This window comes from Perca fluviatilis, chromosome 9 (assembly GCF_010015445.1).
Source record: "Perca fluviatilis chromosome 9, GENO_Pfluv_1.0, whole genome shotgun sequence".
NCBI lineage: Eukaryota > Metazoa > Chordata > Actinopteri > Perciformes > Percidae > Perca > Perca fluviatilis.
The window spans coordinates 14,826,467-14,852,766 of NC_053120.1; the positions used below are offsets into that span (position 1 = coordinate 14,826,467).

A 26,300-nucleotide genomic window follows, 5' to 3' on the forward strand; every position below is an offset into this window, starting at 1 on the left:
AGAGGCTAACAGCCCCCCCAACAAACATGCTGTCTGTGTGCTGTGTTGAAGATGCAGTCATGCGGAGCTGGTGTTTGACATAATGTTGGACCAGTATGGAATCTGACTGGGAATATCAACGCTGATATGTGGTGATACACAGAGGCTGTCACAAAGGTTGCATCCATATGCTGTGCCACTCATTCGTGAAGCTGTGAAATTGGGTTGCATCCCAACTAGCCTGGAGACAGTATCGCTTTCACTTCTCTCTCTCTCTCTCTCTCTCTCTCTCTCTCTCTCTCTCTCTCTCTCTCTCTCTCTCTCTCTCTCTCTAGCTTATCCCACTGAAGCATTTTTCTGTGAAGATGGAACAACTAATGTGGCATTAATAGGGTCACATCATCTCCATGCAGTTCTTTCTTTCTTCTCCTTCCAGTGGCTGAGGCTGTTGTTTATCTTTTTTCAGATGTAGCTGTAGAAATGGCTTAAGAAATCCCCCAGGCCAGCATCTCTCACATCTGAAGCCTACCAATTGAATTTTTTTTGGCTGGTAAAGGAGGTTCTACCTTATAGTTTATTTTCCTTTTTGTTTTATTAACATTTTCAAGCATTGGAATTAAAATGTATCGTTCCTTTTGCAAATTTAGACCTATTTCCAGACCTTATCGAGACCAATGTGATGACGTATTTGCTAGTGCCTTTTACAAGAAATGATATACCCTTTAGAGTGTTTTGTATCAGCATTTTCTGTCACAGTTAAATTCCAGATACTAGTTTTAATGTCAAACACAAATCTGTTCTAATTTAATCCAGGTGGTTCCTGACTAGCCTCAGGCTTTCACTGTTTCTGTCAGTGGCCCAGTCCTCATTTGTAACAACATAGTGTGACCAATCAGTAGAAGTAAACTTAAGGACCATATCATCGTTTAAGAAGTTTTTCTTTTCTGAAAACCTCTGCTCACTAAATCAGCATGAAATGTAATGCCATTTGCAGTGTGCAGTCCGAGACAGGCAAAAGGGGAAAGACATTTTTTAAACGTCTGTGAGTGTGTTTTTCTTTCTGCTGGCCTTTGAAAGATGCCAGTTAATCTGCTTACTCCTTTAATTGTGAGTTTAGGGGTTGGGCCTCCTCCGGGCCAGAATAAGGCTACTGATCCAGAAGTAAAACGATGACCACCACAGTTATTCCTCCCTTTAGGTTGTGCACCCCCCTAGTCTTCTTTAGCCACCCCTCGTCTCCTCCTCCTTCACCATACCCTCCCTCAGAGGGAAGAAAGCTCCTTGTTCTGACAATAGACATTTTTTACCATATGTTGGCTTGACATCTTCATCAGGTTCACAGCAGGTTACCTTAGTTAACTTTCACTCCACTGCCTGATGGGATTTTCTCCCTCTGTTTCTCCAATCGGCCCAGGCTCAAAGTCTAGACGGCCTCCGAGGCAGGGTCCTTCCAGCCCTGTGTCCACAATGGCCGTATTGTGGATGCTTAGTAGCGGTAGCTTCCTCCCGTTACAGCGAACAGGCTAGTGCTAAAACAATGCTTTTGTCCGAGGGCGTACGAGGGGGGCCTAATCCACTACATACTGTGAAATAAATCTCTCTCATAGATGAGAGAGCAAGCAAGAGAAACGGAGTGAATGAAATCACTGCCAAGGAGGTTAGAGTGCAGCAGTTTAACCCCTGGCCAAGAAAGAGGGAGGAGAGGAGGCAAAGGGAGCGAGAGAAAGGAGGAACAAGAAGAGGCAGGCTCTACATCCCTTCATCTCCGGAGCACGGATGGAAGAGAGGGGCTGCCGGTGGCTTTCACAGCCTCTCTTCTCACCAGAGGAGCTGCTGTTCACCATATGGGATTTAGCCTCTCTTAACAAACAGGCCCCCTATTCACTCACAACACACATTCAGTCGTTCATGGAATAAGGTGAAAAAAGTGCAATTTTTTTTTTATGCCTTTAGAACATTGGATGGCCATGAGGGCTCTAAGTCTGTGTTTGATTCACACAGTATAGAGAATTATAAACTAGAAGCTTTCATCTAAATGTGTATTCACACTGGATTTAGGGTTAGGTCTTTTTGTGTTTTACCCTAGTCTTAAAGCCAGCTGCTAAGGTTCTCCTATAGAAACACAAATATAGGCCTCTGCACTGTGGGTGTACTTCATGTTTATCATATCTTTTCTCAGTAGTTTGCAAAGGATATTTTTTATGAAGCTTTATATCATTCAAAGTAAGCAAGTTGGGTTCTACTTTTTTTAGTTTCATGACAACATGGCTTGTATAACTTGCAGGGCTGGGCAGTGCGAGGTTTCTGACACACTGATGTTATGCGCCAACTTTTCCTTCCAGCCAGCAGCATTAGGGCAGCATTAGGAATGACATCCTCTGCCAACAGCTTCTTTTTAGCCTACTTGGAAATCCCAAGAAGCGTAGATTTATGCCAAGATGAAGATGCCAGCATTTTTCATTTTTAGCCTACTTGGAAGTGCCAGTAGACACAGATTTATGCAGAGAATAAAAGAAATAAGTGATGAAGGGGTAGGCTTCTTTCTAGTCTCTCTCATGTTTCGGTGAACATATATCTAGCTAATTTATTCTGTTTAATCCCATCACGTATAATGATCCACCTGAATAGGTAGGAAGGACGTGGTGTCAGTGTAGAGAGCCAGAGTTCTACCTCCCACTCTTAGGAAATCCATCCATTTCTTCCCTCACCTCGTCTTTCCTCCTCCTTCCTCCTCCCACTCTTTCCCTGTTGGCCCGCTCTCAGTTCCCAGCACCCTTCACCTATTAACCCTCCTTTCTCCTCGCTCACTCTCCTCCTCTGACTTTTAAAGACAGGCGTCTCAGGAATAGCCAAAACATTGATTTTTCACCATATCTACCACCACCACCCCCCTCTTCCCAGGATCTGTGTCACGGCTCAGGGGCTTCCTGCATGTTGCCCCCATCGTGACTGTTGGAGGTCAGCCACGCTTGAAGCCCGCAGAGATAAATGGACATGCTACCGTACAGTAAATATTCACTCGTGAGCTTGCCATCTATCTGTAAACATGCATGTACTTGTACAGTACACATTTGTGCACAGACACACGTGCACTTTGCAAACGAAGACCAATGGTCACTCCTTGAGCTTTTCGTCACATTTGCCTCACCTCCATTTCCTGGGGGTGTGAATGGAGGAATCTAACTCTGGATAGGTGATTTCAATTCAATTCTCACCCACTGGATCGGTTTACACTCCACCAGGGAGAAATATGCTATAGGTTGTTTTCCTTTTGTCACTCTAGCTGCCACTGGTGTCACATCAAATGGACTGCTTTTATACTATTTGCAACAGCTCTTTATAGTTTTTGTCAACTGTAGGAAATACAATAAACACATTTTGAATCCTATTTTGGGGCTAGGTGATGGAGACGCGAATGTCTAACAAAGCAATGCATCATGCAGGCAGGCCTAACAGAGCATGGTTTGCATGACAGATGTATGGACAAACCGGTAGCAGGCAGCGTAGGCAGGTGTATGAAAAAGCACAAAGTGGTTAATAAGTCTTAAAAAGGTATCAAAAGCTACAATGCAATTATTGCATATTGACATTTGTCAAACTATTGCCTGATGTAAGTGCCAATGAACAAGGCACTGCATTTCTACCCTGCGTACGGCTGTAGCTTTGTGTAGTTTTTAATAGCTGTTATTAGATGTAGAGTAGGTTTATGTGCTTGGCATTGGTGGTGTTCTGCAGACCTCCCTGTCTCTAACTTTGTCATTTTTTATTGTAACTGACAGCTACCATTGTCTGTTGCATGCAGAAAATGTTTTATGACCTTGTGAGCAAGCCCAAAACATTCGTACAATGTACTTGTGTTTTGAAAAGGATCCCACGGGAGTGCAGACAGTAATACATTTACTGTGAACTCATGGCTGTCCACAATCCCTGCCCTGCAAACCAAATAATGACATTTAAACAGAGATAATTATGAGCATGTCATTTGCACCTCAAATATTTGTTAAGTTACTTTACATTACATGTCATTTAGCTGACACTTTTATCCAAAGCGACTTACAATTAAGTGCATTATGTGCTGAAAAGAAAGTGGTTTATTACAGGCTTTTTTGTGTGCATGCTGTACGTCACAGTTGACCGTATTCAGAAATGAATTGTTGTATTGTTTTTTGTGTGGGGTGGGTGGGTGTGTGTGTGGGGGGGGTGTGGGTGGGTGGGGTGGATTAACCAGTGCAGGATCTGTCATGGCGACATTTGTGTCCCCTGGCGGAGCAGCAGGGGTCCTCTTCACCTCTGTAACCTTCAACTTTCAGCCTTAACCCCCACCACATGCCCAGCACGTCCAAAGGGAGGGGTATACGAGCGCAAGAGAGTGGGGAAAAAAAGAGGGGGGGGGGTGCAGAAGTGAAGAGGACAGAGAGCTGCAGGGGATGGTGGGATGAAGAGAAAGAGAGGCTGAAATAGAAAACAAATGAGGCAAGCATGGGAAAGAGAGGCGAGAAGAAGGTACATAAATGAGGTTAAAAGTGGGGGGGAAATTAGGAATATGTAAAAGAAAGACAGTGAAAAAGAGATGCAAGAGGCGCAATGATTGGCAGAGAAATGTGGCGGTGGAGCCTGTTGAATAGAGAGAAAAGTGCACACAGGATGCAGAGGAAAGAGGAGATATGAATGATAAAGGAAGGTGTTTGGTAATGCTCTGAAGTCCTCAGCTGTGTGTTGTTACAGCTCACTCTTTTCTGCCTCCTTTGCTCCCTTTCTTCATGGCTCTCTCTCTCGCTCTACCCCACTCTACCTCTGTGTGACTCAATACTGACTTTTAACATACTCAGTGCCCATTAAATGTTTGGTTAAAGAAGTGCTGATTTGAAGTCCATTTAGTCATGTGACATGACATGAAGCTTCCATACATGGCATAAAAGCCCCAAAGAAGCACTGTAACTTCCTTTTTTAAATTTCGGTTCATCTATTCATATTTTTGGCTATTGCATAAGGGTTCTCAGCCAAAACTGAAGTCATTTTGTTATTTTGATTTACCAACAGTAAAGAAAAAAAACCTAAAGTATGACGACGTTTGGGTTAATTGGACTAACTAGAATTGTTAATTGTAGCATACATCTTACTGTAAAATCAATTGTGCATTTCATGCATGACAAATCAATTTGCAGTGCTGTTGAAGCTCCCCCTTATTTCCATACGTAGGCACACCTGCATACGTAGGCACACCTGCATACGTAGGCATTGCTGCCAAAAGTTACAAACATTGGACCCCCCCCCACCACCCTCTTCTCTTCCTGTCCCTTTTCTGCTGCCCTGAATCACACTCCAGCAGCAGTTCCCATCCTCTCACCCAGTAAATCAGCATAAAATAGCCCTAAGTGTGGCAGATCATAGGGTAGGCAGAAGGGGGGCGGTCAGAGTTGGTGTGTAGAGCTTTGAGCTCTGCTGCTTTTTTTTCTCTCCCTGTGCCGTTCTTTTCAAGATGGGGCCCATGAAATTATCCAACAGGATTATGTAAGGCATGATAGATTCTGCTGCGTCCTGTCATCCGTTTGTCCATTGTATGCCCCTCTATCTCAGGCAGCCTGGTGCGTTAGCCATGAAGCTACTCCACGCATTGTGTGTTATTGCATGTCCTCTTTACTAAGGTAGGGGTCCTTTCCTCTGGCTTCATACATGTCTACATTAATCTTTTTGGGCATATTAGTAGAGCTGGATCATTCATAAATTTAGCCTGTGTTAATATGGTCATATATCTGTTAATTAAGGGACTTAATCAACCTCTTATTTCTATTGAACTCACAGTTATTGTTTTTCTGACTGAAGTATCTGTGCTGTCAAAAGGTTTGCTGCTTACAGATTCACTTTCTCTCAGCCACCTTTGTTTTGACAGAGGTGGAGGTTTGTTTGTGAGCCCGTAAGCCTTTTGTACGTCTACGACAGTGAAGCTGGCATGCAAGAGCTCGTCTCTTCAAACCCTTGCTGTTCCTGCTGAGGTCACAGGGTGACCCTGGAGCTGTGGAAGCCATGTTTACCAGAGACCCCTGTGTTCAGGCTATGGCTTGGTGGCTGCTTCCTTTCAACCACATGGTATAAACCTGCGAGAAGCAGGTCTCATGCTTTGGTTTGGAAGCTTTAACAGAGATGCAAACATATTGCAAAGGTGACACGAAGGCAACCATATGCTGGCTGCTTATTAAGCAAAACTGAACAGTTATTTTGTGCAGTTTGGTATACTTGTCCTGTGTCAATTTGCCAACCCCATCTTTGATGATCAATGCCCATTTTCACTACTATAGTATCAAATTGTCAGTACTAAGAGAATGACGCTGATGTGTTTGTTGTCGTTATCATTTATAAAAAAAAAACCTGAATAACCTGGTATACATTCTGAATGTCTTTTGAAGCACACTCTTTAAAGGAGAAATAATGACCATTCTAGGTTGTCTAGGACTGCAACTAGTGATTATTTTACTATTGATGAATCTATCAGTTCTTTTATTTTATTAATCAATCAGTATGTGGTATTTAAATGTCAAAAAGAATGAGAAATGCCTGTCACAGCTTCCCGAAGCAAAAAGTTGTATCTCAAGATTTCTTGTTTAGTCGGATCAGCAGCCAAAAATCCCAAAGTGTTCCATTTATAATGGCATGTTGAAGCATTTGAACCCAACTAACAGTTAGTTCTTTATATACGATCAATAACTGACTAAACTGTTAATTGACAAAATCAGAATTGGTTCATTTCCTGTCCATCTAAAAATTGAATAATCAACTTGGCTAATCTCTTAGCATTAATATTATTTACTGTAGAGGGAAAAAAAATAATAAAACCCCTTATAATGATAAACCTTTTAGTTAAGGTTTTACATTGCTTCAGCAAACACCTAGGCTTGTATCAATGTAAGAATAATTAAGCAAATAAACTAGAGTATGTGTTGATATGACTTTCTTAAATGTGCATGATTTGGTGTATAATTTAAGCTATCATAGCTACACTGAGAATATAGATTAGCATATTTACAGCACGTATCACCTAGTCTCTCTCTCTCTCTCTCTCTCTCTCTCTCTCTCTCTCTCTCTCTCTCTCTCTCTCTCTCTCTCTCTCTCTCTGTGCACTGCTCTGTACGTGTGTGTACGTGAGAATATAAGTGTGTGTGTGCGTGCACAGACTCGCAGCAGCCACCCTTGCCCCCACCCTTCTCATTAATATGTATGTATTCTGAGGCAGCTAGCGAAGACGGTGTGTTTCTCACCCGCTGATTAATGCTGTCTGTCAATTACCTCTAGATCCAACCGTGCTGTGGAGCTTCCCCCAGGACCACACCGACCAGGTTGGAACACACTCTGCTTTTTCATTCTTTTCTCACTCTCTTCCTGCTCTCACTCTCACTCGTTCACGGTTACAGACAACCTCTCCCTCCTCCTCTCCCATCTCCCTTCCTTGCCTAATGCCCTCACTCACCCTGCCATCCTGTGGTAACCTCCCCCCCCCCCAACACCTATCAGCATCACCACCACCACTTTCCTCCTCATCCCTATCAGTGCTTCCTCTCCTTCTCTCTCCATATTTCTCTCTCTCCTCCTCCTCTCTGTCTCTCTCTGTCTCATTGTACGTCTGTTGCTGGTAATGAAAAGCAGTGAGCACGTCTTCAATAACCGACGAATCAGTAATTATCATGCAACCGTGACAGGAATGCACACCTCTCTCTCTTGCTCTCTCTCTCTCTCTCTCTCTCTCTCTCTCATTTGTTTCTCCTGCTTTCTCTCTCATTGTGCTACTATGTTTGCTTCCTATTGTTTCACATTTATAGCATTATCTGTTAAATTTTCAATCTGAAAGCAAAATCTGCAACTGTTTTGCAATACATTTTGGAACGCCATGTTCCTCCTAAAGCAGTCAGTGGTAAGTATTGCAGGGTTATATACACCTCAGTATCTCCCACTAGTCTGTAATGTTGAAATATCACATGTCTGATGAGGACCTAGTTATTAAAAGATGATTGATTCCAGTATCACAACACAAATTCTATTGATTATAATAACATTGTACTCGTCAAGAAGTAGCTGCAATCTGGGAAATATTGCAGCTCTAAAACCCGACGGGCAAGAAACACAAGCAGACTGACGATCATAGGTTGTAAACAAACCAACAGTTACCAACAAGCCAGATTATGAATACCGCTTTATTTGGACATATAACTGTAATTTTCTATGTGTGTCCACAACTATATTAAGTACAGTAGGTCAAAGCCTGGAAGTCTGTTTATAACCTGTAATGGATGTTTACAACTTACAGTATATTGTACAATTCACCTTTTTGTTTTTTTTAGGGATGCACAGATTCAATTTGGCAGACTGGTATTAAGGCCAATACTGACCTTTTTAAGCAGATGGGAGATGAGCAATGAAGTGACCAATCCACATTAAAAACTTAAAAAAATGAATTAGTTAAGTAAGATTCAGTGTTTCTGCCATCAGTTATAGTCATTCAGTCATGTCGGCCAACTTAGTTTTTAGTAGGGATGCACCGATCCGACTTTTTCATTCCCGATACCGATACCGATGCCAGGGCTTTGTGTATCTGTCGATACCTGATACTGATCCGATACCGTTGCTGAATTAATAATAAACTGTATACCTTCCACATCATACCTTCCTTCCACCATGTGGAAGACACTAAAGGCACCAGACCTTCCTAACTAAACATTACTTTCCTAACTAAGACAAAATAACATAGATGTAATGTACTGAATTCTTATTTCAGTGTTTCCTCTAGGATTTTTTTTTAGCAGTGGGGGCAGATCTGTTTCCGCCCGCGGAAATGATTTACGTATTAAACAGAACGGACACTTCGCTGCAACACAAACAAATATATTTATTCACCTCTATTCACACACAATGAGGCATATTTTCATTTCGTTTTGATTGAACTGTATTTTTGAGGAACTGTAGGTCTACAAAATGAATTTTACAAGAAATTCTTCATAGGGAAACCAAAACCCAAAGTAGGCTATAGTATGAAACCATTCATAATGAAACTAATTGCATATTTGCCTCAGTGGCAAAGTTGGGAGCCTTGCAGTGTGCATTTGATTTTTCTTGGCTTTTGGAAAAAAACTCCAAGGCTGGGTTACACTAGAACGGCCAGGACGGTCATTTTGAACCGTTTTGAAATTTATATGTGTAATAACTTTGCTAAATAAAAAAATACAATCCTACCTGACTTTTCCTAAAAGAGTCTGTATTTTCATTTAAAATAGTTTTTATATACTGTACATTACACAAAAGGCAAAGAAAATACAATCACTTTTACCTATTTTGGCCATACTGTCATATTGACCGCTCAGATTTTCGCGGTTGAAGATGCATCTTGGTTGCTTAGTAATAATCATAGTCTCTGTCAGAGAAACGTAACTAGCGGTCTCAAGTAACAAGTGTGGGCATCACCGATGGGCCGAAGGCAAAGCCAGAGTCGGTAACGTAGGCTACGGCGTGGGTGGACTCGGTTCTGAATCAGAAGAAAAGCACCGGTGAAAGGCGCAGTACACGTAGACGGTAGCTGTCTACGTGTTCATATAACTTTATACATGCTACAACTGGCTGGAATCATTGCACACATCCTCTCCAAGGAGTGCACCAGCTGTAAAATGTCCCGGAGGAAGTTCATGCAGCAACTGGCAGAGGAGCTGAGAGCGGAGTTTATGGAGGAAAAAAAGGGCAGCGGCGCACGGTCCGAGCTGCGCTGCGCACCGCAGCAGACACCAAATCAGTGGCAGTGCCTGCCAGGTTAGGTTAGGTTATAAATGTTCAAATAACATACTTTTAATTGTTATTTGGCTGTGAATTATGTTGAATGAATTTCCCCCAATATGTTTCATGAATGTACGAAATAATCACGGTTTAGCCTACTATGCCATGATCTGATATCAAGGGCGTTGTATTGAATCAACAGCCACGTGCAATTTAGCTAGCAGGTGAAGGTGAAACTAAAAATGTGCGAGAACAATAGACTAATACAGGCTTAAATGAACTGACAATATAAGTTATACGACTTACAGTTGTCAAGAATGCACACATGCCATCTCAACCTGTCCTCCGGACAGCCTGTCTCTTTTTTTCTATCTCCCTTTTCTCCGAGTGGCGCGCGTGCCCACTCGCGTTGTGAAACGCGTGTCTGCGCTATTCTCCGTCGACGTGCTCTTTACAATCGCTGCTGATAGACGGCTTTTTGTATACATATTTCTGATACCGTGGCGGGAGAAATCTAACCGTGGTGGACCGCCACTTGCCAATCAACATAGAGGAAACACTGTATTTATTTGTTATTTAAAAAACAATTGTGCATTCAAATCGAAAATATAATGTAATCAAACTTCTTAAAATAAATTTAAATACATAATAATGGGCCATCAATAATGGGCCACTTTTATATAGGTTTATAATGGCTTATTCTACTGTCAGGAGTACATAGAATATCACAAAAACATGTTAATGTCATCATGTTTACTAAAAGCTTTGATTAAGAGTTTGCTTGGCTCCACGACATTATACAATAACTTTGTATGAAGGGGAATCCATGAAACAGTTACAGAAGCTGAACTATTTGTATTGTGCAAACTGCAAAGTAGTAAAATAAACTCAAATCGAATGAATAGCCTACACATACAAACAACTTTAACGCTGTTTCCCTTTCAAAACTAAATAGTTGTAAGCTAGTACTGTATAACCACTACCTTGGCCACAGGTAAGTTAGGTTGTAGTGTGGTTGTAGTGGGGGACTGAACGTAGCTCCGCTGTCAGCCTCCTTCGCTGTTTGAATAATGTTAGTAGGTTGGCGGACGTATTTCAGCGAGGCGAGACATCTTAAATCCAGAGTTTTAGTCATTGCACGTCTTTCTCAACGGTCTGTAGCGGGACCGGAGGTGGATAGCGTTCATAACGTTGCTCCGCTGCATGCTTGAAGTGACATGTCTTTAACGTTAGCACAGTAACGTTAGCACGGCAGAGTAACGTTAGAGCGATGGGCAACAACAGTGGCTAAATTATGTCCGATTTGTTAGAAAGAAAAAAACTTGGGAACAACAGACGGCTCCTCTCTTGAGCACATGTTGTTCTGGTGTATCTCCGGTCTTTCTTCATCCTCTAGCTAACTTTCTTCTCGGTTCTTGTGCAGTAGCGACCATAGCCTCTCCCAGCTTAACAGACTGTTCTGCTACCTGGCTAGCTAGGCTAGCAGCTGTAATGTTACCCAGCATGCCATTTGGCGGTGTAGCTACATTTGTAAATGTAAAATTATTAGTGTTAGAAACTGTTTAAGTCTCAAATTGTTATATACTTTGATGTTTTATCCTTTTAAGAGAGTTAGTTGTGGGTTATTAATTGTTGTGTTATAAAGTTACTACCATGAGTGAGAAGGGTACGCAGTTAACAGGGGCCCCGGTGCTGCAACAGAGTGTTAAAAAAAAATCTAAAAAACTGGATCTGCGCGTTGATCTGTTAATTTTTCCGATCCAGCTATTTTTGCAATATCGGGGCCAATATCGGATCGGTGCACCCGTAGTTTTTAGCGCCAAAACAATCCCTGGACTCAAATTACCTTACATTAAAATGATTCCAATAAGTTCTACCTATTGAGGTATACAAATTTTACATTTGAGGAAATGGGTATTAGTTCAGTACCTGATATTGGTTGATACCCTCAGTTGAAGTATTGGAATTATTATCAGTAGATAAAAAGTTGGATTGGTGCATCCCTAGTTTTATTTCCTGGGGTTTTGTTTAACTAAATGCTGATTATGTTTAGTACCCCATCTGACTTCTTATTAGTGATGTCACTTCAATTAACTTGACTTGGAATTAACTTGGTGCAATGTTATTGATGATAGAAATGGTAGCCAAAACTACGAAATAAGACCCATGGTGTCATAAACCCAAATGATCCTTCAAGCCAATCACAAATCTTATCAGCTGTCTCAGGGACAATGTACACACACAGATGCAAAAACATCTTTGGAATAATTTAAATTGATTTGATATCCCTTTTATTTAAAGCTTAGCTCTTTACCCTTAGAAAACACACCACCTCAGCAGGGGGTCTTTGTTATTTCTCTCTGGCTTCACCTTCAAAGAACTACTAGTCTAGATTCAACTTGATCAAAACAATCACACAGCCTGTAATAATATGCGTAATAAACTCTATGTTGGGCACATCACTCTGTAAGTAGATCAGGTTGACTCATTCTCCTGTTGTTGCTCCAACATGTGATGACTCCATGACATTGGTGTGTATGTGTGTGTGTGAGAGAGTGTGAGTGACAGAAGACAGAGCTTCGACAGGAAAAAAAACAAGACGTGCAACATATTGTTTCTGTTCCCAAAGCGGGCACAGAACAGGTCCTGGAGCAAATCACTAGACAGATGACTGCAGCAGCCCATCAATGGGCTGAAGAGAAAAATGGACAACTAAAAAAAAAAAAACTTGAGCGAAAGACAACAACATGTGCGTAGGCTAACTATCTCAACACAGCAGCCAAGCCAGTGAGTTTTAAATCGCCCTCCTGCCTCTCTGATCCACTTTGAGGAATAAACGGGCTTGTAGAAAGATGCTTCAGGCGATGTCTGCCTTCCCCACACGAACCAGAGCATGCTATCAGAGTAAGAGGTAGAGGGAGTGTGGGACTGATAGTGTGAGCAAGAAATTACTGACTTTCAGAGATAGGCACAGGAAATGGAAGCGATGGAAAAGGAGTAAAAAGAGAAGCTAAGAGCCAAAAGAGATGAAATGAAGAAATAGTGTAAACATAGTCTATGGGTTGTCGTGGTCCTGCCTCATCCTTCCTCTCCGACATGTCCCCTCCCCCCCCCCTTACCTAACCTTACTTTTCTTTCATTCTGTTGTCAACTAGATCGTTTGTGTGGATAAGATGGCCCTTAAGATGGCTAGTTAGCGTGCTGTGTACAGAGGGATTGGCCCTTTCCCCCGTATACATAAAGGCTGTATTCACGGGCCTCATTACCAGGATTAGCGCTCCTTTTCTCCTTTGTAGGGCCGAGGGCTGGAGTCCTCTGTAGCCCACAGTCTGTCGTCTTGTGGCTCAGAGGTCCTGGCAACATATAAAAAAAAAAAAAAAAAAATAAAAAAAAAAAAAAAAAAAAAAAAAAAAAACCCCTTTAAGCTGTTGTAGCCAACAGTCTCCACAAAGAGGCACAAAAAACAGAGAAAAGCCTCTTTTTTTTTTGGGGGTTTTGTTGTTGTCAGGCTGTAATGACATTTGTAGGGCGTAGGGTTGGGTTTGGCTACCCCGGGGAGAGAGGGAGGACGAAAAAGAGGGAGACAGAGAGAGGGATGGAAGGAAGGAGGGGGAGAGGCAAAGACATGCAGACAGACAGGAGTGTGGATTATGGAAATATGAATTGATTTTTTTTTTTTTTCTGTTCTATGGTAGAATAGAAAGCTCAAAGGAGAACAGACTGCAGGCTGGCTGGCACGCCGGGGTGGTGCTGGGGAAATATGAAGTGAGAGGCGCTTGCTCCCTCTTTCTCTCTCTCTCTGCTTTCTTTTCCCCTCCTGCTCCCCCTATTCCTCCCTCAGCCCCTGAGACTCTTGATGCCCTGGTCATCCACAGATGCCACTTGGATAGAGAGGGAGAGATGGAGAAACGGAAGAGAGAGAGAGAGAGAGAGAGACTGACAGAGAGAGGGAGGGCAAAAGAGAGGTGGCTAAAGCATATATTTGAATCGCAAGAAGGGCTTTTTTTTTGCAAATGAAGCAGACAGATGGAAATCTGTCCGTTTCCTCTCAGATCTCATCCCAAAGTTGTGGAAAAAACACAGCAGACAGCACACACACACACACACACACACACACACACACACACACACACACACACACACACACACACACACACACACACACACACACACACACACACACACACACACAAAATGGTTTTGCCAGTTAGTTCTAGCTAACCACAGTTTGGTGTATAAAGGGTCCACTCCTCTGTGGAGAACAGATGATTATATGAGAAACACACTCAGCAAGTTCCACAAACAGATTACCCTTTGAAATCTTAAAGCATGAGCAAATCCACAGTATTTAAACACACAGCACATTTAAGTTACTCACACAGATTCACCACTCTGTGAATTGCTGTTGTTCCTTGCCCAACACTGCGGGCAAAAACACATTTTTAAGGTTGACAGACTCCAACTTTTATTATCTCTTATTTTTTTTAATATACACATATCTGTGTTTCTCTTTTTGTTAATTTTTTTAATGTTATGTTCATTTCCAGATTTCTCACTCTCACCTGATTTATATTCTACCCAACTTGGAATTGCCTCCTTATAGGAAATTGTATCTCATCAGAAGTTTGATACGTTTCAGAATTTGTGCTGATTATGATTTCTTTTGATATTTACCGGTCCATTTTTGTCAGATATTCATAGATGTGTGTAACGGTGACAGTAACAAAGAAAGTATAGGGTGTCACCACAGTGAACAAAAATCCAATAAATTATTATAATATAAAGCATTGTTGTGAAAAAAGATATAAGACTGCAAATACCTTAGGGTGTGTGGCTGCAAGCCTGGGAAACTCCGTGTTCTTGTATCAATTCCCTTATCTGGAGAATTATGTGTTGGAAAAAATCAGATTTTTGTTTGTTTGTTTGCTTTTGTAACTCCTAGGCAGAAATCCATATTAACTGAGACACAGTTCTCCTGCTGAAGGGACTGTGGATCAACACTGGCCAACCATGGCCACATATTTTGGTATTGTCCATATATTTAGCTTTTTTTGTTTCTTTGTGTGACATTTAATGTCAAGTGTGACATTTAATGTCAAGGTTACTGGGTTTTAGTGCTGATGCATTGTTTCTCTTAATATATGTTGGACATAAACCTAAAGGTTTGTGTGAAAGTGATATCTACTTCCTGAAGATTCTTATGACTGCAATTAAAAACATATTTCCCAACGCTGACTTTAGAGAAACTCCCCCTACTGTGCAGCGTTTCATAAACACTGTCACCATATTTGATGCTCCATGAAAATGGATAAAATGGGTGTGTTACACTCATGAAATAGACACTGATTATTCCAGATTCTGCTCGTACTCTAGTTGCACACTCCATCTTCTTTTTTTCTTCTAGTAACACACACTCCTCATCTCTATCTCTCTCCATTGTGCTTTCTTGCACATTCCTTCCTTACCGATACAGTAAGCTTTCCCCCCAGTTACTTGCATACCATACACACGCTCACATGCATACAGGGAGATAATCGTGTTTGCTTTCTTGGCATATCCTCGTTATGCGTCATTCTGGTTCAACCTCTTGGTGCTCCTGTTAATTTCTTTCCCGATTTTTCACTCTCATGTCTCCAGTCCTGTCTTTTTCTTTCTCCACCTTCATAACCCTGTTTTATGCCCATCTTTCTTTCTATTTTGCAGTATCCCTCTGTCCCTGTGTATCTCTTTCTCCCTGCTGGTTCATCAACCTTCTCGTTCAACACCTTTTCTCATATTTCCCCTATAAAGACGCTGTTGAACGAAATTGCAAATTACACATAAACCACCAGCCTGGTTGCAGCATAATATCCAGAGAGAAATAAAGGAAATCTTGAATAATGAATAGATTTTACTCTCAGCTATGAACTAAAGTTGATGTTAACTCTATGACCATTCCACACATTTTAATAGGGAACCTTTGATCTTCCTGCTGCATACTGCATGGAATTGACCGTATAACATGCTGCTTTTCATTTATACCAAGGCTACAGCAGGTGTGATTTGATCCTAAAAGTAAATCTGTGCTTTGATATAGACATATTTGTTTCTATGTATAATCAATTTGTGATATGTATTGCACTTAGGTACTTCTGTTGTGAAACACGTAGTCATGTACTTTCTCCTTGCCATGAGCAATTTTCGTATGATTTCCTACATTTACTTTTTTATGAGTGTGTTGCATTTGGAACTTGTAGGTGATGAAGAGAGCAATCGTTGATGCAAAAGAAGAGTCACAAACCCTATTTCATGCATCTTGTGTGTTGATACTACATTACTTTTTGGACTAATTGGCTTGGGTGAAGTAAGTATTATCTGTAGTTCTTCAATGATGGCGATTTCCCCTATGTAATTGTTACAATTTGGTGCAAAGCACAGAGCCTAGAAAAAATGTCTTGGCCTTTGGTTCAGTTGGACTGACACCAATACCTGAAAAAAATACCTGTTTACAGCAGGTGTTTTTGATTGTAAAAATTGTTCCTCGTATCACAGTTCACTGTAGCAGAGCGGCCAGTGCCTTGACTTGATGTCATATTGTCCGCTTTTGACAAATTAGACATGGGAATAAGGCAAATTTAGCAGTATTTTTCAAAATGTACAAATCACTCTAGCTGTAGCCATGATTGTCTCTAAATGTGTTATTCAAATGTTTCTTTATTAAGTTTTAACCACTGTCAAGTTTTCTTTTTTAGATGCCATGACTTCAGGCTAAACTTGGCTTTTTTTCTGTTCACGTAGTCCTGTATATCCATCTCTGCTCAAAAGCCCACTGTGTCATCTGCCAGACAGGGAGAGAGGGAGGGACAGACAAAGAGAGAGAGAAGAAGAGAGGGTGGGAGGGTCTCTCGAGGCTTCAACCTTGGCAACCCTGAGTGTTGCTCTGACACCATACTCCATCAGGACAGGCTGCCTGACATAATGTGATTGGTGGCCACAGCTCTGGACAGGCCATGGGTGGGGGAGGCGGAAAGGGGGCTCGATTGGGTGGGTGAAGTAGCACTGGTCTGAGAGACTGAGGTAAGGGAGTGGAGCTGGTGGACATGATTGGTCCCTGAGTGTTGACCCTGAGGAGAGGAGGAGATAGTGGGTGAGAGTGGTGGTGGAGGAGTCAAGGTGAGTGTGTAGAGGTTCGGTAGCAGGGGGACAGAGATGCTAACTTGAAGACAATGATATGTGGCCCACTGGCCCTCAGTTGAGACCTTGTATAGCACGCAGAAGAGGGCATGATATTGAAAAAGAGAAGACGTAAGAAAAAAGGAGGTGGAAAATGGGAAGTAGATGAGTTTAAAAAAAGGATTTTTGGCAAAAAAAAAGCATTATGGAGAAAGTTGGAAGGAAGTGAAGTCATGAGATTGGAGGGATAAAGAAGATAAAGGCAAGGTTAGAGGTGTGTAATATGACAAAATGGTAAAGAAATTGAGAAAAGATGGAGGAGAGTGAAAAGCAGAGATTGAGTTAGTTTGGCAGATGGGAGAGTTGGTAGCGTGAAGGTTTTAGGAGTGTTGTGTTTGCAGCAATCCAAAAATGTATTTGTCATGTAAAGCGTAAATTTCGGGGCCTCCGGGTCTACAAACCCAACACAAAATGTTGTCGTCACTCCAACGATAAGGCTGTCTCTATAGTTACTGAGAAAGTGACAAGTTTAGATGTGAAACCCCACCTATAAGTGCGATAGTAGGTGATCTCCTTAATGACCGTATTGCATCACACTGTTGAGTGTGGTTGACAGAGGAAGGCGTTGGGTAGTTGACGTCAGTGAAGGAGATGGTGCTGGAGAGGAAAGTACAGCACCTCTGTCAGACCACAGGCCAACTTACCCACTCACCCTCCAAAAAGATAGGAGACAGAAAAGTAGTGATAATTTGTGAAGAGAATTTTGCCAGCTCTTTGGGTGCTGCTACTGCCAGTTTTGTGTTGCTGTAACAGCAAGGTGTGAGGTGTGGGAAACTGAGAGATGAAAAAGATGGAAATTCATACTGTGTGTGTGTGTGTGTGTGTGTGTGTGTGTGTGTGTGTGTGTGTGTGTGTGTGTGTGTGTGTGTGTGTGTGTGTGTGTGTGTGTGTGTGTGTGTGTGTGTGTGTGTGTGTGTGTGTGTGTGTGTGTGTGTGAGATGTCTCAGCGTGTCACCGGGTCTCATCTTTCCCCTTCACTGCATCCTGACAGCAGTGTCAAACAAGGCCTCATATGATCTGTGTATTTCTTTGAGAATATGTGTCTTGGTTGATAGTGTTTTTATTCTTCTTTCTAACCCTGTTCACCTCAGATCCCTGGGGTGTTCCAGGGTCTCTCCTAATGGACAGTCTCGCCCTACTAAGCTGGCCTTTCGCTCGGGCACTGAGCCGGACGCCTAAGTAGGGCCCTTTGTTGCTCATGGGTCCTGATTGCGCTGACCTCTGGGCTGGCTTCCTGGGAGAAGATGGGTGGTAGAGAGCAGGAGAAGTGTTTTTCCGGCCCGCTGCTCACATCTTTTCAGCATCGCACAGTGACCGGCAAAAAAAAAAGCGGTGGTGTGTTTTGGCATTGGAGTAAAGAGCTGTTGGCTGCTTGTGTTTCCCAAGCTGCAGGTGGACAGCAGTGGGTTCAGCTACAGATGTACTTTGGCTTCTCTGCCATTCCACTCCCAGAACAGATTGTTTCTAAAGCTATGTACAGTAAATGGATGGTGAATGTGTGTTGATGTTGATGGACAATAGATAAAGATGATACTACAGCTAAAAAAAAAAAACATTCAAGATCAAAGATTTTAAACATACAAATATGTAACTTCTGTTATAGTTTGTTTGAAACTATTTTTGCACAAGACCACAGTAACGGAACAGATATTTTAGAATAGGGAACAGGGAGATAGTCATGTGGTATAAAATGATTACCTTGTTTTGTTTCATAATGAAATCTTGAATTCTACATCCATTTGCCAGAGCTCGTTGTTGGGGTTTAACATATGCAAACTGGACTAGTGTACTGCTTCAGTACATGTTCTCCAAATTGCACCGTATATTACATTTTTAAATGCTGCTAAACTCCCCCAGTATTACGGCTGCTGTGACAAAGGAAGAAAGAGTGCATCTACACACTTGGAAACAGCTTGTCTCTGTCAACCAAGAAGCTCATATTTACGGTATCAGATGCCAGGCTTACCCTAACCACATACTGCTGTTGCCAACAGAGCTATCGCACATATCGCACATATCACACATCACACGATGTAGCTTAATTGGCGTGCATTTTTCCTTAGACAGAGACCGAGATAGAAGCAATGGCAGAACAAATAGAATGTTTTGTGAAGGAAGAGAAGGATGGAGAGAGGGAGGGGAAGGAGAATGAGGAAGAGGAGGCTTCAGCGATGACCTGACCTCCTCTGCTTGATTCCGTGTACATCTGTCAATGAGACGTCCACAGCCAAATGTTTAGGAGCCAGTGTTGCACTGCTGCCCTCCTGCTGAGCTTCAATGTATACATTCTTTGTGTGTGTGAGGGTGTATGTGTGTGTGACGCCATGTGTTAGAGGCAGGCCCACATCAGGGTTCATACAGTCGAGCTAAGCCCAGTGGGAGCTGAAAGCTTAAAGAAGGAAATCCCCCCCGGCTGCTGCACACGCACACACACCACACACACGCACACACACACACACACACACACACACACACACACACACACACACACACACACACACACACACACACACGTATGTGCACTCTCTCTCTATCCCTCTCCTCCTGGCACTTCATTAATGAAGCCCATGCTTGTATGTTTGGGGCATATGCAGCTCTCTTGGCCCAACACTACAAGTGTGTGTGTGTGTGTGTGTGTTTGTGTGTGTGTGTGTTTTTTGTGTCTGTGTGTGTGCATGTTAGGGAGTGAGACATCTCCCCCTATCACATGGTAATATATTCAGTGGAAGATCTCGGCAGAGGCATAATACTGCCGCTCTCCCCTCTCTGAGCCCATCTGTGATATGTAGAAAGGACATCAGCAGGACAGGTTATTAGCACTGGAATAATGCACACTGTTATTGTTGATGCCATATACTTATTTTCCAAGCAATATGCCCCTTCACCCCATAACATAAATAAATACATCCATTGTGGAAAAATGCAGAAAATAAATGAGTGCAGTACAATGGACGGCATGTATCCTACCCCAGTGGAATGTTGTCATATCAGAGGTGACTCATTAACCGCTGATAGACGGGTGAATGAGTTTGGGGCTGGACAGTGGGAGGTTAAGTAGATGAATTCATACTATATGTGCGTTATATGCTAAAGAGAGGAAAAAAAGAATCTGACTAACATTTTACCTATCCTAATTAAACTTGAGAAAGGACAACTCTGAGGGTAAATGCGACGTCTGGGACGCTAATTTTCCAGTGATGTTTAGGAGTGTAAGGTGTGCTGTTGCGCTTCACAGGAGGGCCAAACTAAGGCCTTTGTTTTGTCCTTGGTTTATACATCTGTGATGTCCTTAAGGGTCCAGAAGTGCAGATTTGAAAATGACAAATATTTTCATAAAACAGGGTTTCATCTTGTTATAGAGGTGGCACATATGGATATAAGAACACCTATACCTGTCAGGTGTTGGCATGTGCTTGAAGAGGCCAGAGGATCAGTCTGCCACCTTCCAACACCTCCTGGCATGGGGCCCTGGTAACATGGGACCATTGTTAACCAAAATAACCTCCCTTAACACAAATACGCTGCAGCAGAGGGGTCACTGGGAACTGAAACTTGTGGAGGGGAGTAAAACAAAATCCAGAAAGACAAAACTCCCCCTTCCCCCATCTCCCTCGCCTATCAGCCTGAGCAGAGTGAGCAAGGATGTGAAAATGTAACGCCCCCGTGTAAATTTGAAAGTGCACCTCATCGGCTCATGTGCCCCTCCACCTCTCTCCATCACCCCCCACCATTTCCCCCTCTCAAGCAGCTCTGTTGCTTTGGTCCGGCTTTGAAGGCCGTTCTTATTACTGGCACAGAGCGCAGGTCAGAATGGCAAGCCGGCAGCATACTTTTAAAGCCTAATGAAAGGAATCTCTGCAGGGTTTGAGGTCTGCAGCGGCCAGAGGAGGCTGTGCCTCTGCCCGTTGTTCTTCTGCACCTCTCCCCACTCTTCTGTAGGTTTTCTTATTCCATCTCTAAATCGGGCTTCTATTCTCTCCCTTGCCTCCGTCTGTCTGTCATTGTCTGTGTCTCTCTGTCATGTATTAAGTTTCACTCTACCTGTGTCTGCATCAGATGATGTTTGCACTCTTAGAAATTTGTTCATCTGCTCGGAAAAAATTTGCTTTGGCCTCATACTGTAAGGAAGACTAGGCACACTGTAGGTTTTCATGCATGTTGTTGAATACACTTCAATTAAAGCCAGGGAGTTTACCGTGAAGCCTCTAAAAAAACATGTTCACTTTTTTGTTTTCTCAACATATCTATAGTTGACCTTCTTATGATCATCTATACAGGAATCAGTCATTAATTAAAGACAATGTATTTGCCACATTGATCCCCACCAGAGGATTGTCTTCATTGATGCCCCCTCGACAGGGGGGCCAGAGGTCAGGGTCATCTACAGAAGTCTGATTCAAGAGAGTGTCCTGCTCAGGACACGGATACGTCCTGACATCGGGGATTACATCTCTCAATGTCCTGTCTTCGTGAACACCACTAGTCCTGCTTGGCTCATCACATTGTCAATTTATAGCAAAAGTTATTATTGCAGGAAAATAACCTGTAGCTCTACCATTTTAGACATGCACTCTGAAAACAAATTTGCATTATCAGAGTGTGGTTTACATTGGTATATGCATGGCTTTCTGTGGTCAAGCAGTTCTTAGCTATAATATGACTCATGCAACACTTTCCAGTAACCACCATACCTGCATTTATTTCTGGGGCTTAGAAAATAATTATATTGTCCAGGAAGATGTAGTGGGCTGTTAAATGTTATTGGAAGAAGTTGCTCATATAGATTATTTGATACTTGTACAGCGTTAGATTAATATGCTGGGAGGTATGAAAATCAACAAACAATTGAGAAATAGGATTAAGCCCCTTGTTTTGTTTGCCTTAGAGGAACAGAAACTCATCACGTTACAACCAGTACTACCGTTTCTTTAGGATTTACAATGTTTAAGTCTGTTTTTTTTGTTTTTTTTTTTTAAACAAATCAAAAGCTCTATTTTAGCATTAAGCCCCAGTTGATCTCTTCTCTCTCACTTTCTTGCTTTTTTTTCTTCAGTCTTTCTCTCTGTCTTAATGTTTTTGCGTCTGTGTTTCTCTGTCTCTTTCTGTCTTTCTCAGTATAGTATCACATCCAGTAACCTTTCAGTATCAGTTTGGAGATCACTTACAAAACAGGAAGTAGTTCAGGAAGTTGATCGGGTAGTTGAAGATAATAATAGTCATCAGTCAGGGCTCGACATTAAGGCTTGTCCGCTTGTCCGGGACAAGTGGATTTTTTGTAGGGCAAGTGGAAGGGAAATTTACTTGTCCCACTGGACAAGTTAAAAGTCAAACAAACTAAAATGCCATGTTAGTTCACGTCATGTGTCACTCATTACGTCTATGTTACAGATTTGAAACGATAATTTCTTTCCCCCGCAATACCGGTCAGCGGACCGCTAACGTTAGACCCAGCCCCCTGTTCAGCTCGTTCTCTGTAAGCAATGCAGCATGAAAGCACGGTGAACCTGCCGGTGTTAGTTAGCTAACGTTGGCTTGCTAACTCCGCCTTAACGTTACCTCCTCGCCACATCGTTGACAGAAAAGGAGAGACCCGGTGCTAATACGGCACCGGTGCCTTAACGACCGTTATCTACCGGACCGAATTGCAACGCGGTGCCCACTGAAATGCCTGCGCTTCTCTCGGATGCTCCGAAAACGGACGTTAGAGGCAACCTAAACATCGCCGCATGTTACGCTAGTTAACACTACACTCAACAGCAAGTAACGTTAGCCTATCGTTAGCTAGCAGCTGGAGTAAACCGTTAAAATGCTGACAGCTAAACGGTGTAAAAGTGTGTCTGTCTGTATTTTACTGGAGAGGAATATGACAGTGTGCCGCTGCTGTTGTCGGAAAAACACAGATGTTGCGTTCACTTGAAATTCGCCCCGCCAGCGTTGTGCTGCATTCATAGTTGTTGTAAAATACCCTTTTCCTATCCAGTGGTTGTTATTGTTACATTTTTAATAAATCATTTAATGTCTACAAAATTATTTTAGATATAGTAGAAGTTCAAGTCACCACTACCTCTGGTCAAAATATTGACTTAGTATCTCAGAATATAAACTAAGCATCTCAAAGTAATGAGAAACTGTCAAATATTGACTTACAATCTCAATATATTGGCTTAGTATCTCAATATATTAATTTATCTCAAAATATTGACTTAGTATCTCAATATTGACTTAATATCTCACTATATTGTTCAGTATCTCAATATATTGATTTATCTCAAAATATTGACTTAGTATCTAAATATATTGACTTATCTCAAAATATTGACTTAGTATCTCAATATATTGACGTAGTAACTCAGAATATAGACTAAGAATCTCAAACCAATAAGAACATTTAAAATATTGACTTACAATCTCAATATATTGACTCAATATCTCAAAGTATCGACTTAGTATCTCAATATATTGACTAAGTAACTTAGAATATTGACTAGGAATCTGAAAGTAATGACAAACTTTAAAATACTGACTTAGAATCTCAATATATTAACTTCTGCACACCGGCGTGCAACATATTACTTTGTATTATGGAGTCTGGAGATCCTTTTTTCTTGTTGAAGGGGAAATCTATTGTTGGGACACGTTTGTTTCTACTGTTTCAACAGAATAGTATTAATGTTGATAGTGTTTGGATGCTTTCCACGGTTTGTTCAAATTCTGCATTAGCAAAACACAATTTTTTTTATAAAATGATGAATCTTTACCCGGACAAGTGACTTTTATGCATGGACAAGTGAAACGTAAATGTACTTGTCCGAAGGACAAGTGCCTCAAAAGGTTAATGTCAAGCCCTGTCAGTTCATCATTATTTGGTGCCAAAAATCTACATGTGTCATTTTGTTTGTGACTTTGAGTTTGGAGCCTAGTTTTAATCCACCAGTCTACCCAATCAAGGTTTCATACCATCATACATTTTTGTTTTGCATTATTTATTTTCCCCCTCTCTAGCTCTCCAAAACCAAGGCTCAGCTGTCCTTGTGCCTTTACACATTGCAAATGAATGCATATCCATGCAAATTCATAAAAAGAAAGGCTGAGAATTTGAATATTTTGCTTAAAGCTGCACCCAGGTCGACCCTGCCATTCGGCATTTGAAAGCAGTGTGTGTCTGTTTGAATACTGAGGATGTCTCTTTGTCATGTTCGCCAGAGGGGCTGGGTGAGCGAACCAGCACCGGCAGGATGGGCAGAGATCGACTGGGTAGCTGCACACAGACAGACTAATTGGGAAAAGGGGGGCGAGTAGGGGGGCGAGGGGTGTTGGTAAGGGTGAGGAAAAGGTGGGGTATGCAGGAAGGGGGAATCTAAGATGACGACAGGGGGTTTAGGAGGGAGGTGAAAGAGGACGGAGAGTGGGGGATGGAGGGAACGAGAGAGAAGGGAAGGAAGAGAGGAGGTGATGAAGAGGGCACGAGAGCGTGCGGGAGGAAGAGGTGAAGGAAGGGTGAGTGGAGACACTGTGGTTTCCAGCGCTGATGTGTTAGTAGTCCTGCTGACTATGTCATTATACTGTTGAAGTGCTGGCTGGATAACCAGGGTCCCTGCCTGCTGCAAACCACTGTAGCCTTAAAACTCCATTATGGTTGACACATATGGAAAAGATAGCTTTGCACATGCCAGTTTTCTTGCAATTATTAAACATATTCAAACAGGAACTGGTCTCTCTCAACTTTTACCTTTTTTAAAACATACTTTTGATTCCAACAGAGAAGGCATCAGCTGGGGAATACCCTCATATACATGAATAGTTTAAGAAAGAAATATCCTGTGAGGTGTGATATTATTAATGTGAACTATTTATGTGTTCATCTGCCCAGCGCACAGCACAATTGCAATATGGATGGCCATAATTAAGAGGTAATGAATTTTGAATAGAGTTGTGAGCAGGAAGCAGCTAATTTATTTCAGAGATTGTATGTTTGTGTAACAAGGTGTGTGACTTTTGGCATTCTTAAAACTAGAGTATATTTTTTTATAGAGTTCTTTCAAGCCAATCTTGTGGTCTTCCTCAGTGGATGGAGTGAGAAAATGTTGCTAAATGGGTAATAAATTTGACTACAGTATGTGATGTCGTTCTTTTTTTTTTTTTTTAAAATTTTTTTTTTTTTTTTTTTTTTTTTTTTTTTTTTTTTTTTTTTTATAAAAAAAAAAAAAATCTCCCCCACCTTTTTTTTTTTTTTTTTCCCCCCCCCCACAAAAAAAAAAAAAAAAAAAAAAAAAAAAAAAAAAAAAAAAAAAAAAAAAAAAAAAAAAAAAAAAAAAAAAAAAAAAACAAACAATCCCTCATTCTCTTTCCCCCCCCAAAACCCCCCCCCCATTGAATCATTGAGCGAATATAAAATGCTCTGGCCTTCAACTTATAATATGGTATGTAGTGACCTAAACGATGTCACTGTTTGAATGTTTTTTACTAGTTTCCCAGCTTCAATTGATTTCTATTTATTTCCATATGGTATAAAAACTCCTCTTGCAAAAACTTGAGTTAGGTAATCGATCACAGTAAACATCTTGCCTGCATTATTTTTGAGTTATGTTATTTTTATGTGGTAATGCAGTGCAGGCTTTTCATATCAGTCTTGCAGTTGCATTTTCCAGGAAATAATAAATTAACTTTGACAAAAAAATAAAAGCAGGCGCAATGTTCACTGTGATGGATTGTACAGTTACATTCAAATCTAAAACAGTACAGCATTCTTTGAAAACAGCTGACAGTAATGTAAAGTATATGTGAATTGTAGTGATGGGCTAACACACCTTTTTAAAGTCTGCTTCTAATATGGGTACACCAGTGGTACATTTACAAATTTGCCTGCCTCCAGCCTCGATTCCTCCTAAAACTACACCCTGTATAGAGGGCTCTGGGGGCCAGGCTACACTGAACTAGGTTGAGTTACACTGGGTAGCCAGCTAGATTGATCTGGCTGCAGTAGCCAGGGGAATATAAAGCAGGGCAGGGGCTTAAAGTCTGAGTCCCCCCAGGGAGGAATCCTTGCTGCATGGAGAGAGGGGCGTGAACTGGGCTGCTCCTCTCTCCCTCCTTCCCTTTTTTTCCTCCATCCTTCCACTGTTGTGTCCGTCCATCAAATACCTTCTCCACATCTCCTTCCTTAAGACATTCACTCTTGTCAGTCTCTCTGTCTGCCTCTCTACTTTTCTTTTTCTTTTTTTTCTTCTTTTGCCTCATAGTTGATCATTTTCATTTTTTATTTGCCCTACTGCATTCTCATTCCTTTCCTCTTTAGATCCACATTTCTCTACAACACTCCTCTGTCTCTCCTCTATATTTGCAAGCATATGGGAAAATGA

At 41.7% G+C, this 26,300-nt stretch overlaps 1 protein-coding gene across 7 annotated transcripts in view; it reads left to right on the forward strand.

Moving 5' to 3' along the window:
- Positions 1-26,300, forward strand: part of dennd1b (DENN/MADD domain containing 1B) — a 113,478-nt gene that overhangs the window by 16,099 nt on the left and 71,079 nt on the right. For all 7 annotated transcript variants that reach the window (XR_005640328.1, XR_005640329.1, XM_039812299.1 and 4 more), the window contains exon 3: positions 7,267-7,310. Coding sequence is in view for 5 of the 7 variants with exons in the window: in XM_039812299.1 (XP_039668233.1) it covers positions 7,267-7,310 (44 nt within the window). In the remaining 2 variants the exon portion in view is untranslated. The remainder of the gene's footprint in view (positions 1-7,266; positions 7,311-26,300) is intronic.